General features: G+C 40.3%; 1 protein-coding gene across 5 annotated transcripts in view; it reads right to left on the bottom strand.

The window, feature by feature from the left end:
* The window catches only part of LOC131678619 (tyrosine-protein kinase hopscotch), a 67,741-nt gene that overhangs the window by 15,008 nt on the left and 32,868 nt on the right, over positions 1-19,865 (bottom strand). For all 5 annotated transcript variants that reach the window (XM_058958839.1, XM_058958838.1, XM_058958842.1 and 2 more), the window contains 10 exons: positions 6,234-6,556; positions 5,770-6,171; positions 5,611-5,706; positions 5,375-5,488; positions 4,970-5,259; positions 4,775-4,902; positions 4,001-4,646; positions 3,843-3,947; positions 3,215-3,786; positions 2,817-3,154 (listed from right to left, as the gene is read on the bottom strand). In XM_058958839.1, the coding sequence (XP_058814822.1) occupies positions 2,817-3,154; positions 3,215-3,786; positions 3,843-3,947; positions 4,001-4,646; positions 4,775-4,902; positions 4,970-5,259; positions 5,375-5,488; positions 5,611-5,706; positions 5,770-6,171; positions 6,234-6,556 (3,014 nt within the window). The remainder of the gene's footprint in view (positions 1-2,816; positions 3,155-3,214; positions 3,787-3,842; positions 3,948-4,000; positions 4,647-4,774; positions 4,903-4,969; positions 5,260-5,374; positions 5,489-5,610; positions 5,707-5,769; positions 6,172-6,233; positions 6,557-19,865) is intronic.

Consider the following 19,865-nt stretch of genomic DNA (forward strand, 5'->3'; position numbering starts at 1 on the left):
CTAAGAGTCAGAACCGAATGAAATTCAGCAGCAGTCAATGGAATTACTGTATCTTTCATTTGAAATCAAGTTTGTAAAAATCGGTCAAGAATTCGCTGGGGAATAGGTGTGATATTAGCTTAGGAATTTGGCGAGTTCCCCGGGGGCATCATGAACCGGCATAGGTGGCCAATGTGCTCAAAGCTACTTCGATTGATCATTAGTGATCTAAACCCTCAAACTCCAGTAATGTTGCATCAATTTGAATATCTAGTACATCATTTGGACATCGTGGTGGTAGAAGATTATATGGGAATTTAATATGGGACCGCACACTTCAACCCGTAACTCCGGAACCGGAAGTCGGATCAATTAGAAATTCTATAGCAGATTATAAGAGCGTTGTACCTTTCATTTGAAACTAAATGAGTAAATCGTTTCAGCCATCTCTGAGAAAATTGTGTGAGTTTAAATGACACACACACATACACACTCTCCTGGAAAGGATCATTCTTAACAGGTTGACGAAATTCACGGATGGTGGTCGCGGACTGTTCAAGATGCAGTTCGGATTCCGCAAAGGAGCATCGACTGTGGATGCAATTCGGACAGTGCTCGAGAGTGCAGAGAAGTCATCTAAACAGAAGCGTAAAGGAGATCGGTACTGCGCTGTGATCACGAGGAATGAGGGTTCCCGACTATCTAAGCAAGATCCAAAAAGAGCTACTTTCAGAGCAGAGTGCTGCTGTACGAGCAGAGCGAAGGGCAGAAGTCAATGCGAGTCACAGCGAGCGTTCCTCAGGGTTCCATTCTCGGTCCAACTCTTCGGAACGGGATGTACGATGGGGTCTTAACGCTGCAGCTGCCCAGGAAAGTGAAAATCGTGGGTTTCGCGGACGACGTGTCACTAACCGTGATGGGTGAGACTCTTGAAAAAGCAAAGCTGTCAGTGACGGAGACAACAGACGCGATCGAGAGCTGGATGAACGGGGTCAAGCTCACCACAAGACATAGGTGTTGTTGGTCAGCAACTGCAAAGCGGTTCAGCGGATGCAGATCGACGTCGGAGGGTACGTGATTGCATCGAAGCGTGCTTCACAATTGGGAGTGATGATCGACGACCGGTTGAGCTTCAACAATCACGTTGACTACGCCTGTGAAAAGTCGGCGAAGGCAACGAACGCAATAGCGAGAATCATGCCAAACATCGGCGGCCCGAGAAGCAGCACCAAACGTCTGGTATCTACTGTTTCGTCATCGATACTCCGATATGGGGTTCCTGCATGGGTTGCTGCGCTGAAAAACAAGCGGAACCGTGACAAGCTGAACAAGACATTCCGGCTGATGGCCGTACGAGTCTCGAGTTCTTACAGAACAATATCGTCGTTATCGCCGGGATGATCCCCATCTGCATCACTCTGACTGAATGCTATCAGCAGAGAAATGCACGTAATGCAAGGAAAAAGAGAGAAAGAAAGGTGGACCCACCGACTCATCCCAAATGTGTCGACTTGGGTGCATAGGAAGCATGGAGAGGTGAACTTCCATTTGACGCTGTTTTTGTCCGGGCACGGATGCTTCCGGAAGTACCTGCATCGGTTTGGACATGCTTCGTCACCCCTTTGCCTGGAATGTGTGGACATGCAAGAGACACCGGAACAGGTGGTATTTGAATGCCCTAGGTTCGAAGAAGTTCGAAGGGGTATTCCTGGTGCGACAGTGAAAAGATGTGCCACGACGAGTATACCTGTGACGCTGTCAACAGAGTAGTCACGAGTATACTCTCCGAGCTGCAGAGGAAGTGACGAAGGCACCAACAAAGTAGCGCCATTGGTTAGAAAGCCGCCGTGAAACCACAAATGGGGATTCGAGAAAAATTCTGCCGCCGGGAACTCTCCGACAGTGTAGACTAGGCCCTCCGCCGAGGACCAGCTGAGTAGTACGCGACGTAGCACCGGGTTTGGGTCGTCGGTGAACCGGACGTCAGGCTTCATCGGAATCGCCGGACCTCGACACCTTACTGGGTAGCTCGTTAGTAGGTTAGATCAACCGCCGGGGATTAGACCGAGTAGACCGCGTCGAATAGCTAGCAGCGGGTCGCAGTGTTTTTAAAACCGCCCGACATTTCGACCATGTTTGGCGGCCTTTTTCCCTTGAAAAAGGCCGCCAAACACGGTCGAAACGTCGGGCAGTTTTAAAAATACTTCGTTTGCTCAAGCTACATTGACTGAGAAAGCCGTAAACATTCACAGTAATTTCTTTAAAATAAGCAATATGCTGTCATTTCAGACTTTTTCAGCGCTTGTATTAAGGAGTACACCATTTACCGAAAAATCAAAATATAGAAAAAAAATCATTCACGCTGTCCCAATAATTGGAAAAATTTAGTTGGTTTATCTTGATACAATAAAGAGAATCAAGATCTTTCAAAATGGAATTTTAATACTACATATTTGCGAATCGCGAAAACATTTTTTCAAGCAGTTTTATCTGTGCAGCATTTTACCGTCAATTTGTTTTTTAGGATCGGTTTTACGACCCTCCCGTAATTTTTGAGGTAGAACCAAACAAAATCAAAAATTAATGATTAAAAATCTATTTAAAAAATTATAAAATCCTACGTAGACCGCTTAAGAATTTCTTAGGGTTTCTTCTAAGTTTACAGTGGTGTGAATCTTTTAGGCACACTAAGTTTGTTTACAGAAGACCCCACGGCGTATGAAACAGTGTGCTAAGAAGCATATTGCAGTGTTTTCAGTCGAATTAAAGCCGACATTTTCTCGAAAGGAGTTCAATCAATCCACCAAACGGTTAAACACATGGTTAAGAAGACTCACCTCATATTTTTGTGAATTATCAGGTCATACAGCTCATCCCCATTGTTAATCTCCACATTGGGATACGGTGTCTCACCGAAAGTGAACATTTCAAACAGCGTCACACCATAGGACCAGACATCCGATTGGAAGGAATATTTCTGCGTAAGTAGCGTCTCTGGAGCGTACCATTTAATAGGAAGTTCGCGATTACTCTGCGCCACATAGTAGTTACCGCCGTCGGTCACCTGTGCCAGCCCGAAGTCGGAGATTTTAACGCAATCTACACTTTGCACCAGAATGTTACGGGCTGCCAAGTCCCTGTGGATTATTTTCTTTTCAAACAGATGATGCATACCCTAAAATGTATAAATCATGTTAATAGTATTCTTTTAATTCATGTACCTCATTTTACTAACATTGGCAATATCCTTGGCAAAGCGAAGCAGGTTCAACTTAGTCAAATCGTACCGCTTGTAGCTTAGAAAATCCAACAAGGAGCCATTCTCAACGTACTCCATTACCACAACCAACTTGTCTGGCTCGTCGATGAAATCAATAAACCTAACAATATTTCTATGGTTCAACCTTTTCATAATCGACACCTCCCGTTTAAAGTCTTTGACCGCCTTGTCTATATCCATCGAATTGCCAAAGTTGTTGATCGTTTTCAGCGCCACCTCAATGGAGTACTTTCCATCGTCTATACAGCCCCGATAAACTTTACCGTAGTAACCCTGACCCAGCTCTCCCTGGAATATCACTTTGGCTCCGCGGGGCAGCTCAATGAAGTCTGGGCAATCATACAGGAACCGTTCGGCTTGGGATTGACCCCAGCCACTGTACGAGCCGACACTGTACTGACTAGAACCGCCATTTGAGATTAGAGGATGCGAGCTGCACTCGCTCGATGCACTACTACCGGCTTCGCTGCCATGACTTACGTAGGATGAACTGGAAACATCTGTGTGGGAGTTTAATAAGGTGGAATCTGGAAGGAAAATAACGAATCAGTTGAAGTAGCTCGAATTTTTTCGGGGAATGTACCTGTTTCTATAGAGAGAACGCTTTGCTTAGAGTAAGAACCATTCGTTGACTTCGTTGTTCCGTTTACATTGCTATGGCCTATCACACAGTAGCTACTTTTTTGTTCTGAAAAAATAGCGTTTAGCAAAAAATTAAGTGATGTATTAAATTTAACTTACTAGCTTGCACCAGCTTGGATATAATCATCTGCGGAGCAAACCGCTTGTCAGGATCTGCTAGCCAACCGTTATACATACACTGGTAGATTTCTTTGATATCCTCGCACTCGGGGGGCACCCGTAACCGGTGCCCAGTGGCCAAAAACTTTTTGGCATCCTTCACTATCAGCCGTTTGCCTCGGCTGAAAATTTCCCACAGAGTCGTCGAACAGGCCCAGACATCTGCCTTTAGGTCCTGTTTCAACAATTGCACTTCCCTCGGCCCAAGCTCGTGGTACTCCAACGGTACCCAAAACAAATCTTGCTCGGTATACTGGCGTTGCTGCTGCAAGCCAGGATCACCGAGCTTCGCAATCAAGCGATTCTCGTCACGATTGTACGATGTTACAAGCATCGTCGAACAACGTATCCGGCCATGAATGAGTCCGTTTTCCTGCAGATAATAGAGAGCTAGTGCCAACGAGTGGGCGACGTCGATCAACGACGAAAGCGACACGTGCCGGTGCCGTCGTAGGAACTCATCCAACGGACCGTCCCGATAGCTTTCCAGCACCATTGAGATCGGTTTGTACAGTGTTACGCCGTACAGTTTGATGATGTCCTTGCAGTCTATGTTCGCCCAGAAGTCGGTTAGTTGCAGAAAATCCTGCAGAGTAGATCAAGAACAGAATTGAAAATTTAGCGATTCGATATTGCGTCGAATAACTCGTGCGTGCAGATGTATTTTTATTTTATGATATTTATGCAAAATACCACGTCACCTAAAAAACTTACACTTAAAAAATCGTCCTTCTTATCGTTTTTGAGTAACCGCAGCGTAACCTCCATTTTAGTATTATTTGGTAGAAGTAATTCAGCCCTGGTTCTTTCAAAAAAGCCATCGTTTTCATTCTTGAGTGCATCTGAAATTAAAAATTAGAGCGAACCTTTAACAAGAACTGTGGAACCATTTGGAAGATTGCCGCTTACTTCTGTTGATAACCAGCTCCTTTGCCGCAGACACAATCTGTGGCCGAACCTGGCGCATTTCCTGCACATCGAGCAATCGCTTTGATATCATGTCACTCTGGGGTATACACAACAGCAGATTCGAAGACTTGTCGTGCTCAGTAGGTGACAGCCGGTACAGGTTTTTGATGTTGGGGTTAAGATTCCGCAGCACGTCCAGTAGCTCGTCGTAGGTAGTTACTTCCCCGGCGTCTCGATGCACATGCCAACGGCACTGGCCGTAAGTAAGCTTATAAGTCTTCATTTGATTCCTGCGGAATAACGTAATAAAATGACGCGGTGACGGTAAAACCGATAAGCTCGTAAACTAGGGTGATGACGATTTCATTCATTGACTACCGAGAGGCAACTTAGAAATCTACTTACTCGCGTTCCAGAATATCGACATAGTATGTGTCATAATGGGATTCGCATTGACGTACGATATTAGCACCGATGCTGCTATTCTTTTCTGCTATTTTACGATAGGAGAACTTTCCTCTGAAACGACGATAAATAGTTTGGAATGGTTCATAAATCAAAAAATGATTGCACTGAGCTAGTGAATGGATCAGCTACGACGTCACTGCCAGTTGTGCTAAAACTGAATGGGGTACACTTACCCAATAGGACCATGACACTTGAGCTCCGTTAGTCTATTCAACGATGGTGAGTACAGATAAGGTTTACAAAGATACACTGTCCACTTACACATTAACCTGGGAAATAAGAGTGACATATGTTAGGATTAAATTATTAGAACAGATTCATCCAATTCTTACCTATAATAACCAGCTAAACATGTTACGAATGAATCTAATTCAGTCTGACTGCTAAAGTCTATCGAGTAAAGATTCGATTGATCCTTGAGTGAAATATTCACCGTTAGGTTTTCTACTAGTATAGTAAAAATTTCATCGATATTCGCGACGTGTCTCCACTCTCGCGAATAGAACACCTTTAGCCCTGGCAGCGATTCGCTGTCATTCTTTTGCACATTCTTGCCCGACTTTGCACTGGGGGTTCCCCTATGGGCATAAGGTACGAATCTGACCTTAACCCGGCACTTGCCCGGTTTACGCATACCATCCTCCGGAGGGTACGGGATGCTTACATTATACTCTTCGTATAGATAACCGGGCGCAATGTTGTCGATGTCGTCGATATATACACTTTTTACATAACTAGAAGAGAAAAACCATTTAGTGGGGTAAGGAGACATGGGTATTTCGTGCTGTCCACTTACTCTGCATCATGTTCCTTGTAGGAGATCTTATGCAACGAGTTGAACACCTTGGAACGAGCCCAGTTGAAGAAGAGCAACGAGTGCTCCTTGTTGATCTTACGCGGAATGTACTCATCGTAGGTACGCTTCAGATCGGTCACGGTCACGCCATCCTCGACCATCTTCCGGTACATATCGTTGACGACATAGCCCAGGATTTTGTTCTTGTACTCGTCGTACTCGATTTCGGTGATTTTGCTCTGGAGCAGATCGTGCCGCAGCTGGTAGTAGTAGTAGTTGAACAGGGCGCGATCCAGTGATTTCATGTTCGAGAGTTTCGGTACCTGTGAGGGATGAACGAAAGCGGGCAAGAATTAGTATTGGTTAATTCAACCATCAACATAGCACAGAGCATAGCACACAAGTACAGGATTTATCTTGTGTGATAGTCCCACTTGCATTAAATTTTACAGTGTATTGTATTGTTATGCGTTTAACGGTTTTCATTTAAAATTATTTTTTAAATTCCTTTAAATGCGCCATTTATTAATTACTTAAATTATCAATCCACAGATTTTTATGGCCTCAAGACCAAAATAGAGATTGAGTCTGACACACGTATTTTTGGAATCACAAAAATTTAGTAAATTAACTTATATGTCATCATGAACACTATATTTCATAATATGGGTTGGAATATATTTTTGTATATAATTTTGGTGATTTCACCAATTATAAAACCAGTATTTATCCATTTTTTGGTGCAATTGTCTTTCTCATCCGTGAACTGGCGAACTCTAGGATAATCTTTAAAAATGATATTACAATTGTTTTGTTTATACTTTGTCTAGAGTTGTACTGGAGTTGTCGAGCTAGGTTCTCGGAAGGGCTCCCCATCAGAATCACACACTACAATTGCAGACGAGACAGGCAACGTCGCCTAAAGCCAATTGCAGCGGGCCGTGATTCTGAATGTGATATTCATTGTACGGTTCAGATAACTGCGGGCGTAGAGACTTAGCGATCGCGTGTATCAATGCGAAGGGCTCAAGCATTTGTACGTTAACGTGTTCGATCGCGTATGCGTTTGTATGTCGCGTGTGCTAACGTGTATGTAACTTCACGTGTAAAAAATTCTATATTAAAACCGTTTGCCTTTTGCATATTCGCGTGTGTTCTAGAATGATCGCGCGCGGACTGTGAATCTGATACTTAATTTTTCGTGTGCGGCTCAGATGCTAGAAGCAAGTGAAATCTTCCATAGTGTTCCCGGACATGTGGTCATGGAACGTGTTGTCTAGTTGATATGAGCTTTATTTTTTATTGGTCCTACTGAATGTATGGACCTAAGTTTTTAGGACAGAGGGCAATGGTTTCCGGACATGATCGCGCGAAAACGGACGTTTGTAGGTTCGCGTTTGAAACTTCGTAAGTGCTGAAACGTTCACCTTATTACCGGGGTGTTGTCAAGTTTACGCGATCGCGGGCGTAGGTGTGCGTTGTTAATCGCGAAGGGCTTAAGCGTTCGTATATTAACGTGTTTGTCACGTGTGCTCGCGCGCATGTGACTTCGCATGTACAAAACTGGATTTTGTAACCGTGTGGCCATTCCTATATACGCGTGCGTTCTTGGATGGTCACGCGGACCTTCATTCTGATAGTTTTCGGTGTACAATTCACATTCTGACAGGGAGTAAGTTATCCCATATCACTAGAGTCCCCGGTCATATAACGTGGTGTCCAGTTGATATGAGAGCTTTCTTTTTTAATTGGACCAATTGAAGGCATGGACCTAGTCTGCTGATATCAAGGATAGAAACATCCGGAAGTGAGTTTTTAGGTTCACGCTTGAGACTGCGTTTGAATATTTCTAGGAGCTGAGACATTTTTTTAACACCGGGATGTTATCATGTCTACGAGGTCGCGGGTGATGGTGCCGTGAATGGTCGCGAAGGGCTGAAGCATTTGCATATTAACGTGTTTGTCACGTGTATGTGACTTCGCGTGTATAATTTCGATTTTATAATGATGTAGCGTGTATTCTTGTTCAATCGCGCGCGAACCGTGAATCTGATGCTTAATTTTTAGTGTATGGTACAGATGGTAGAAGAGAGTCCGTTTCCCATATCACTAGAGTTCCAGGTCATGTCACCATGTGTTGTTTAGTGAATATGAGCGTCACTTTTTTGATTGGTTCAACTGAAGACATTAGTCCAGACTGCTAGGACCGGTAAGACTTCCGGATGTGACCGTTTCATGGTCGAACGAGTGGTGGGATAATGTTTGAGACCGCGTTTGGAAGTTTAAAGATGCTACGTTTACTTAACTACCGGGGATTTTCATGTAGGCGAAATCGCGGACGTAAGTATGTGTGGACTAGTGCAATTGCATAGTCGCGTTTGTGGCCAGGTTTGTGTTATCGCGAAGGCCACGAGCTTTTGAACCTATATGAGTATGGATAGCGCATAGCAGATATACCAATAAAAGGAATCATAACATGCCGAATAAAAAAAAGATGCAAATAGCTTGATTAGAAGTGTATAAATTGATCGATACTATTTTGGTATACATCAGTAATGGAAAAGCAAACTTATAGATGTGCAAAAGTACAGACTAATGAAGTAGAATAGAAAAACATATGTAACACGCAAATAAACTCGTATAAATGCAGCAAATGTTGTATATTTATCATTAACGACAATTGCATGCTGTTAGAGTTTCATCATGCTATGCTGGTCGGGAATGGATGACTCACGTGCGTCGGTAAATTCATTATACCCTAATTTATCCAATCCTTCTCAAATGAATAGAACCAAATGCATAAATTGAGCACCAGAAGTATTAGCCACTATTCTATCATATACGCCAGTTCTGCATCCATTCCCTGACCCACCTGTCACAAATACTCAGACGAACACATACATAGATAGACATACGACTAGCATATGACAATCGTACACTAGTACGAAAAACTACGATTATTACAAAGCGACAACTAATAGATTTCTACTTATCTATTTATTAAATTAATTTAATTAGTATATGCACACTGACGAATTCGACCGATAAATGGACACACAATGACTCCCACTGTGATCCCCGTCCACGAATACCGCTATCAAATTGTGGAACAATATTTGCAAACATGGCACACAGCAAAAGTCAATGCACGACGACCCGCTAGTCGGCCACATCACCGCACACAGACCAGTGGCTGAGCGTTTGTAAGCACAGGTGCCGAGTATGTAGAAACATAGAACATAAAAGAAGCGCATAAGCGCTCTCTGTCTCCTCGATGCACCATTATCGAGGCGTAATGCAATAACCATCTTAAAGCAGTTGTTCTATAGCGCTCAGGCACGCAATATGCCTCATGATGTTTGCAATACCGTCAAACCCCTCAACCTTGGGGAGGGACAAAAGATTCATTGCTGCCTTGCCTTCAAAAGCGTAAAACAAAATAACTTTCGGTTTGAGCACTTTACATCCGATACCCTCCCTAATATGCTACTTTTACATTTCTTTAATTAGCCCGTGCACGATGACGAAGTCGACCGATAAATTGACACACGGTGACCTCCATTGTGAGCGGTATCCACCAACACCGGCATTAAGCTGTGGAACAATGTTTGCAAACACGACCCACAGCAAAAGTCAATCCACGTCGACCCGCCCCGCATGTCGACCAGACAAGCGCACACAGGCTAGTGGTTGATCGTTAGTTTGGGCTAGCGCAGAGCATGAAAAAACACAAAACACAAAAAAGGCCCATAAGCCCTCTAGGCCTACTCGATGCATCACTTTCTAGGCGCAATGCAATAACCATTTTTTAAGTGATTGTCTGTCAGAGGTTCTTTGGCACTGATGCACGAAATATGCTTGATGATGTTTGCAATACCGTCGAACACATGATCCTAGGGTAGGGGATTCCTATTGAACATTCCTAATTGTTCATATAAATATTGGTTTTAAACTATGAAACTTCGTTCCATTTGATTTTCAAAAATTTCTTCGCCGCGTGTTTTTTTTAGGGATCCCAAACTTTGGGTTCTTTTTGTTTCTTCCCCCCAATTTTTTTGTGGATCGCAGTATAATTACTTTTTCTTTTGAATTTAAAACTAAATAATATTTTAAACTTGTTTTGCCTTTCAAATGTAGAAAGAATATGCAATCACTATAAAAATCGCCAACCTATCCCGGCCGGCGGAAGTGCCATATACCATACCAACCAACCATGGAATCGTAGACTACCTTTTGGTCTTATTTTCCCTAGAAAGCTAAATTTGGGTTAACCTCTGAATAAAGCCGTTTGGTGTACATACCAACTTATAGTTAATTGCAGGCTTTCATCAGGGTGTCGACTCATTTTTGAAAATGAAATTCCCTGATTTTCCAGGTTTTTCCAGATCTTTTTAAAAAAATTCCAGAGTGCTCAAACAAATCAAATTAAATTCACATTTTTCAATGTCTATCGTTTGAGCTTACACAGAGGCGACGCGTCGGTACGTTCAACCTGTTCATTGAACAGGAAAGCCAAATCAGACAAACCGAAACCCATTTCAAGTTTAAATTAACTGTAGAACCCTGCAAAATATTTTCAATGAAGGGAAAAGTAAAACACTAAAGTTATTCAGATTTGAACGAAAAACCAACCGGTCTCCAGTAAAATTTCAGAAAATGGTTTTACCAGTTCATCCTCAAACATGCACGCATCTCGTACTCTCACCGCACGCTTTGGATGGAGCAGCAGCAGCAGAATGGGTGATGGCTGCAACAGCAGCCTGAGAGCCATGGGCGACGGTTTTTTTCTATTCTCTTTTGAACCGGTTCAAATCAAATATTGAACCAGCGTGCATTGTAGCGATGTCCATTTGCTCGTTAGAGGTCTGTGTGCGAAACGAGCGCGCTTTTTAATTTTCCAACACGCTTCGCAGTTGTGCCATATGTTCACAGCTGTCGGTCGAACGCTTATTTTCTTGGGTAGTCCAACCAGATGTTTCTGCCCTTGGGGCATATTAGTTATAAGCACGTATGGATTTGGTTGGTTCAACGAAAGTAATGAACCATCTTTCTGCTTCGTAGAAATTGTTTGTTCTTCGCATTTACACATTGATAACATGTCTACTGAAAATGTAAATGAGCATAATGGATTCCATTCGAATCGTTTCGCGTTCTATTGCAAAAATGTTAAAAGTCTCTTTCTTACGACACTTTGCGAGGAAAATGATTTTTTTGGAATTGCATATGGAACATTTAAATTTCTCTCCTGTTTGGTAGAATTAATAGATGATTTCAAACAGGTTAATAAATGTTTCAACCTATCTTATACAGAAGAAGGAATAATTCTCGGTGTAGAAAATAAGATTCTACATTGGAGGTTAATTCGAATCGTAACATGACTTATGAGTATTCAATAATACCATGTGTTGAAATTAAAGTGAGAAATCATTTTCAATACGAAGTAAGTGGTTGCCTATACGGATGTAATATATCTTTTTTGCTTTTTTCTGTGGGACTCTTGTTTGTTTGTTTTATAACTCACCGATGGGTTTTGACAACAAATTTGTTTTACTCAACTCCTGCGATCAGAAAAACCCGTCCGCCGAACATCTTTCGTTGGTACTATGCGTTCGATGTTAGAATCGTCGAATTTGAGGGATTTTGTGGTATTGAACAGGTTGACGGCGGAACCACGCGTCGCCTCCGAGCTTACACCATTTTTGCATTTTTAGTTAGTTTTAATCCTTTTGTATCTTCCATTTCAATTAAACCACTTTTGGTCTTTTAACTGCCATGTAATTTAAATATTTCCAAATCTAAACAAGTTTCATCCTCCATAATTTTAAATAAAAATATGTTTTCTAGAGCCCTGATTGTGACGAATCTTGGATCAATGCATTGCATCGTGGTGCTTATGGAAATCAAAGACCAACAGACATAACACTCGAAAACAATGCTTCGCCTAATATAACGGTTATTTTAAATATAGTTTTGCTTGGAGCTGTGGTCGTATTTGCGATAAGGCCGCCTCTGGCATATGCACAAGTAAGCTGAGGATAGACCACTAGTGAAAAATTGTTACCAGGCCCGAGGGATGACCGACAAGCAAATGAGTGTATGGGACCGTGTATAAAAGGAGGAGCTAGTGTTCTGGAAAAAATAGCGGATTGGCTTTTTAGGGATGAATTTCCTCATAGCGTTATGTCTTTTAGTCTGTGCGGAAATTGTGATGAGTCTGGGATCTTCCGTTAACCTTCTGGCAGTCGCGCTGGTGCACTGAGTGCACGCTGCTTTGAAAAGCTAGCAAATTGTCTTTGGACAACTGCGGCTGCTCATTCAGTGGGCCATATGCGCGACTTCCGGAGGGTTAAGTAGGCACCGTTTTAACAAACTCTATCATATTACAAATACCCTTGAAGGTGGTCGTAACCCACTCTTACGTCAATTTTCAATGTAAAGTTTGTCCGTGACAAAATATGGAAACCTAAAAACACATAGATCTCTTGATGTATTCAACCAAAAAAGAAATATTTTTTTAGAAATGCGTATTAGAAATAATATGTGCGGTCCAAACGGAAATCAAAAGATATCTCATTGGAATAGTTCTAAAAAGCTTGGCTAATCGGCAAGCTCTGTTCACACTGTTTCCAAAACATCTAATACTCGATTGCCATCAGCTACATATAAAAGAAATGCAAAATACAATCTTAAGAAACGACTAAATGGATTCGATAGTGAGACAAACATTCTGTTCGTACACCAATAAAATAATAATAAAATAAAAACGTCAAATGTGTTTGTGCATAATTCGAAGCATCATCAAGGAACGAAGTCATTGAAGGTATTGATTATTTCGAATTATAGTGATAGGCAAAATATGAGGGCTAAACACTTCTTCGAAAATTGTAACGTGGATATTCTACCAATTTTTCCTGTGTGGCAATGGCTTACAAAACTTGGACGTAGAAGACTTCAACCAAGCTTCATGGCATGTAACGAAAAGAAGTATTAAAGTAATACTGAACGATAGAGAAGTCCAAGTTTCTCAAGAAATAATTGGTTATGCAGGTCTTCTGCAACAGTGGGAAGGTATCCCAGAATATGTACTAAGAAGATTGTTTACAGAAACGGTTTAACCACTTCTGTGCAGTAATAATCCGCTTTTTATGTTCTGGTTAGATTTGGATTCTTCTTTTTAACCTTCCGGAAGTCATGCTAGTGCACTGAGTGCACGCTGCTCTGAAAATCTAGCGAAATCGTCTGAGCGCACCAACGGCTGCTCGTTCAGTGGGCCATTTGCGCGACTTCCGGAGGGTTAATAATGATTGCGTTGTTGATACAAAATCATCCAGCACTTTTTCAAAACTTTAAAATAGGGTATAATTCAAGAAAATGTCGAATAATCACAAGAAAAAACAGACAGGTCTGCGAACAAATTATAGAAACCAGTTTTTGATAAGTTTACTTGTGATTTAATACAAACAGTTTTTTAGTGTCTCATTTGCCTGCCATTTCCCACCAATTCGTCCTTTCAGAAATTAAGTACCCTCTAAACTGCCGTTGAGATCGTATTCATCCCATGTTCTATGAGATTCCCTCTATACACAAGACAATTATGCGTTGAACGGCAGTGAAAAAGTCAGTTGGAAATTCCATCTTGGAATATAATAAATAAAAACAAATAAATAAATAAAGCGATTTTTATCTGGCAATAGCAGCACGTTGTGAGATGAGTGAAGCTTCGCAGAAAAAAGGGAGGCAAACTTCGGTTAAATACACTATTTGTTGATTTTAAATATTGTCGTATCCGCCCGTCTGGACTGGAGCTTGCGAAAGTCATCTTCATACAGTTCTATTATATACGGAAACCCATATCGAAAACGTTGAATTTTTAAGCGGAGTTGAGTGTTTAACCGTTAGGTAATGATATAGTACGCCAGTACCTTTCCAGATTTCAATTAAAATTACAATTTGCTTTCCATAACTAGAACCTGAAACTTGGTGACATCATAGTAAATCACTGGGCATAAATTTTAGTGAGATAAAATTGAAGATGTAGTAAATGGGCCTGAGGTGAACGTTTTGGTCATTTCTTTCACATAGCAGACTGACAGGGTAATGGTCATTACTATTACAATTTTAAACTTATTCAAATATTTGTAGATGGAATGGCTTTTTTAAACCTGCTATAAGGAATCGTATGAGATCTTGTTTCCGGACACCCGGTCCTGGAGGTGTGTCCCAGCTTTGAAATACTATTTGTAAATTTCAAAGAATCCTAGCAATATGAATGTTAAAATTCTTTGGTTTGCCACAGAGATTGTTAACAATCGTCATGGGACTATCTGATAATTTGACCCCGGAGCGGTCTTCACAACTTTATTTAGTTGCTTAATAATTCTGTCTATCAGATATGAAAGCTGTGCGTTACCTAATGCCGCTATGGACTAGCACTTAACACGAGTGGAATTGAGTTGCGCTTAGAATTAACTCGATGGCTAGTACACGAAAGAACTTGAATAAAACAAGTTTACGCTGTTGAGAATTAGTTGATTACAAACCCCAAAATATAAGTTATATAAGCAAAAAATAAGCTGCCGCAAAACAAGAGATCAGCTACAATGCGATATACTGTTATACGGTCATGAAGACATATTTCAAGAATCGGCATTTTTTTAAAGAATTTATTGCTTATTATTTTGGAAATGCAACTAGATTATCAACAATATGGCCGATTTAATAGGCATAATTACTCTACCACTCTGTATCTCTAACATTATTGACCCATCTTTTTCGTCTACAATTTGTAAACATAAAAAATACCCACGGTTCGGCCAAGCTAATGCATTAAGCCGTGTCAAAGTAAACGGCCTGTGCACACCAAGTGTACTTATATGTATTCACCTTACAGAGTCAGATGAATCACAACAAGGCCGTCGATAAATCAATGTGGCATCCATATTAAATATTATATATGAGTCATTCCACGTCAGAGTTACAACCTATTTTTTTTGCGATCTTTAGCTGAAAATTGTTCGCGAGTTTGTAAAATTTTGAATTTTATTAAATTGTACATTTTTCAATCACTGATAATTCAGAAACTATTCAATTTGTATGCATGTATGTTGGTAGCCACCATCCTAGCTCGAGCCTTGCTCTGCACCGGCTCCACTTAACAGTACGCTCAAAATTCGTTACAATTCTGTATTCAGTATACCACTGTATACCACTGTAGCGGACCCGTAGGCAATTACACCTACTCAGTATCCACTGGAATCAAAGAATCTTCTACTCAGAAACTATTCAATTTGTATAAAAAATATAAAATAATAAAAGTTGCCTTTTCGCATGAGCTCAACGAAATTGTTTTTGCAATGCATATTTGTTTTTGCTATGTAACTTATGTATTCTGCAAATACTAGAAGCAGTTTTTAAGTTGAACCAAAAGCATTTTATTATTTTTTGAAATCATTCAGATTAGATAAAAAATTCGGAATGGATCTCCAAGTACTTCACGAGATAATACAATTATAATAGGTCATTGGTCGTTTAGTGTAAAATTGGATTGTCTTCAGTTTATAACTGTAATATCTCGCATAGTATTTTGATATCCACTCCAGATTTTTTCACAAAAAAAAGATTAAACATAATTCTTGATATTTAATCAATTTGTTTACAATAATTATAATAATTGCAGATTTCATAAGTTATATAACAAAGATATTTTTTTATGTTTTGTTTCGGTAAGCTCATGCAAAAACAACTTTTTGTAAATAATATTTTTTTCCAAGCATCAAATACTTTTCGAGTTATCAGTGATTGAAAAGTATTCGGTTTTATAAACTTCAAAAGTTAAAAATCTAACAACTTAAAAAAGTATCATATTCAGTCAAAACAAAAAATACGTGTCAATTATTTTTAGCTAAAGAATGCAAGAAAAAAAATTTGGAACGAAGTCAAATTTTGGTTGTAAATCTGACGGGGGATGACCCATATAACCATTGTTGTGAGAAGTTGTAATTATGAGATGGATCGAATATTGTTATTCTCCCTAGTATAAAATGTGTTGAGGGGAGTAAGTGTGTTCAACCAAATATTTGAGCCAATATTTTCCAGTCGCATTTATAAAAAAAAAACCTGTTTTAATCCACCTAGAGGTGCAATTGTGCCTTTCTCATTTCTCCAAACTATGATTTAATAGCTGGTTCGTACAATATAACTTTATGGAAATGTCTTTCATTCTTATTACACTTGGTAAGTATATATAAGAGCACTTTTTTGCATTCATCGCGGTATCGGTTTGAATCGGAGTTTTCTATGTGATCGACCTCCACAACCCGTAACTCCGGTGCTGGAAGTCGGATGGAGATGGAATTTAATATCAGTTTCTGGGGACGCAACACCTTTCATTTGAGACTAAGTTGAGCAAATCTAGCCATTTTCGAGAAACCAATATAACCGTTATTCTGACTTTGGATGCTTCCGGATCCGTCGATGGTGGCCAGTGTGGCCAAAGAGACATCTACAAATCTACAGTTGTGTTTACATTTTGGAAAAAAATCACCTTTTTACATTCATCGCAGAATTCGTTAGAATCGGGATTTGCTGCGTGATCGTACGTATCACCCTGTAATTCAGGAACCAGAACTCGGATCCACACAAAATTCAACAGCAGCTGATGGACCTTTCATTTAAAATTAAGTTTGTCAAAATCGGTTCAGAAAATTCCGAGAAACTGATTTGGAAAAATCAACAAATTTTGTTTTGTAACCATACTCTTCAACTCGTAATTCGGAACAAGATGTCGGTTGAAAATGAAATTCAATAGCAACCTATGGGAATATTATACCTTTCATTTGAATCTTAGTTTGTAAAAATCGGTTCAGCCATCTCCGAGAAACCGATGTGGACATTTTGTTAACAAATCCGCACATACACACACATACATACACACATACACACATACATACATACACACATACATACACACAGATATTTTGCGATCTCGGCGAACTGAGTCGAATGTTATATGAGACTCGGCTCTCCGGGGCTCGGTTAGAAAGTCGGTTTTTGGAGCAATTGCATAACCTTTCTATATAAGAAAGGCAAAAGAATAATATTTAATTAGCTTAATAAGCATGAGTTCAATGTTATCTTCATGTGATTATAATTTGCAAAGGTTGGTGGAATGCGTTTGAACGTGTAGGGAATGGGGGTTTAGTAGAGTGGGTGTGGAGGATGCGTCAGAAATCCTTCATCTTATTTCGGTATACGGGGTTGATGAAGGAAATCTGGGCGTGAGGGTGATCCAAGAAGAGGGGAGTGATGAAGGAGGGAGGTGTAAGGGCAAGGTGAGGAGGGGGGGGGGAAGGGGCGGCTACGCAATACTCAACTGCATATTTTGCCTTCCATTTGAGACTTGGTTTGAGAAAATCGGTTCAGTCATCACCGATGAACCGATGTGATTTTAATTGTGGAATATGCCCGGAATTCCGGACTTCCGGAATCGTCGATAGTGGACAATATATTCAAAGAATGTTTGATTGGCAATCAGAGATCTAGATCTACGATTAGAAGTAATTTGGTGACCATTTCAATAGTTTTTAGCCTCTGAGGTATTACGATTGTACCGATTTATATGGGATGTATCCTTACTAACACCCCTGTAACTCCGGAAGCAAGAGTCAGAACCGAAAGAAATTCAGCAGCAGTCAATGGCATTACTGTATCTTTCATTTGAAATTAAGTTCGTAAAAATCGGTAGAGAATTCGTTGTGGAATGGGTGTGATATTAGCTTAGGAACTTGGCGGGTTCCCCGAGGGCGTCATGAACCGTCATAGGTGGCCAATGTGGTCAAAGCTGCTTTGATTGATCATTAGTGATCCAGACCCGCAAACTAGAGTAATGTTACATCAATTTCAATATGTTTTACATCATTTGAACATTATGGTGGTACCAGTTTATATGGGAATTTGCTGTGTGACCGCACTCTTCAACCCGTAACTCCGGAACCGGAAGTCGGATCAACTAAAAATTCAATAGCAGCTTATGGGAGCGTTATACCTTTCAGATGAAACTAAGTTTGCGAAAATCGGTTTAGCCATCTCTGAGAAAATTGTGTGAGTTTAAATGACACACACACACATACACACACACATACACACACATACATACACACACACAGACATTTGCCGATCTCGACGAACTGAATCGAATGGTGTATGATACTCGGCCCTCCGGGCCTCGGTTAAAAAGTCGATTTTTACAGTGATTTGCATAGCCTTTCCTTATATGAGAAAGGCAAAACCTTAGCACCAGGTCGAAATTTTTCCCTGATTTGAATACAAATTCCCTGAAAAATCCAGGTTTTTCCAGGTCAAATAGAATTCCCTGAAATTCCCTGATTTTCCAGGTTTTTTTTTCAGGAATCGCCACCCTGTTTCATGCTATAGAGTCTTTTCGTCAGTAACTAACAGTTAACTGGGACGCATGTCAGCTGAGAATCAGAAACACGAAAACCCTAACTTAACGGCTTAGTAAATTTTTTCTCATCTCATCTTTTTAGTTTGTGATCTTGCATCATTTTGGTTTGCGTAATGAAGCTTTTGACATTTTATGATATATACCGTACGGTACACTAACGTCATCGGAGATTGTAATTGCGAATAGTTTACGATGATGACGGTGTTGGGTCATAAAATTAAATAGTAGTAAGCCTACGTAAATAGTAGTAAACCTATCGTTTAGTACCTTGTCGATAAACAACAACAGTAAAATATATCCGGTAATGAATGAAAAAGAATACTATGAATGAATAAAAATCTAAGTAGGAGTGTTTTAACGACTAATATAAAAATGGGTCTAGTTCAGATAGTCCAGGTAATCACCAATTACGGAAAAAAGTCACGAGTTCCACGAGAAGTTATCGTTAAAACTTGTAGCTGAAAACCGTATATACCATCGAAGTAACTTTGTCCACGAATTTGTGTTGTTAATGATAACAACATTATTGGATTAAGCTCTTGAATTGACATAAGCATTTGATTCGTAATTACTGTTCTGGGACTGACCAGGACAATCAAAATCGTTAATCGAAATCCAAGTGAAGAGAATGTTGGCTTGACAACCTTGCAAGGTCACCACGATTATAACAGAATGAAGTTTTTGTTAGTGCGGCCGGTTATAGACACACAATTCTGTATTCATTTTGCAAAGTGATATTATGAAATTCTCAGTATTAGTGTCATATTAACTTTGTTCATCGTGTTGTCCCAAATGATATCGAGGCAACCAATTAGAACTAATACTGCACTCAACCACGACTATTCCGCCATTTTGAAGCCTAATTTGTTATTAAAATGATTTTTAGAAACGAATAAAGTAAATTGGTACCAATTTATATGCATTCCATCGATTGTAGGTCGAACAATTAACGAACTTCGTCCCACCCTAATGGAATTAAAATAGGTTTATTACCCTAGTTAGTTTCGAACATATCACGAATCGGGGATGGAGAGTTCATGCTCGCGTTATAACGAGCGATTATATGTTCGGACTTGAAACCGCGTTTAAAAATTAGAAAGGATTAACCGGGGAATATTTATTCGAGATCGCGGGCCTAGGTGAGCATGGATGATCGCAACTGTTAGTCT

Source organism: Topomyia yanbarensis, chromosome 2 (genome assembly GCF_030247195.1).
Source record: "Topomyia yanbarensis strain Yona2022 chromosome 2, ASM3024719v1, whole genome shotgun sequence".
Taxonomy (NCBI): domain Eukaryota; kingdom Metazoa; phylum Arthropoda; class Insecta; order Diptera; family Culicidae; genus Topomyia; species Topomyia yanbarensis.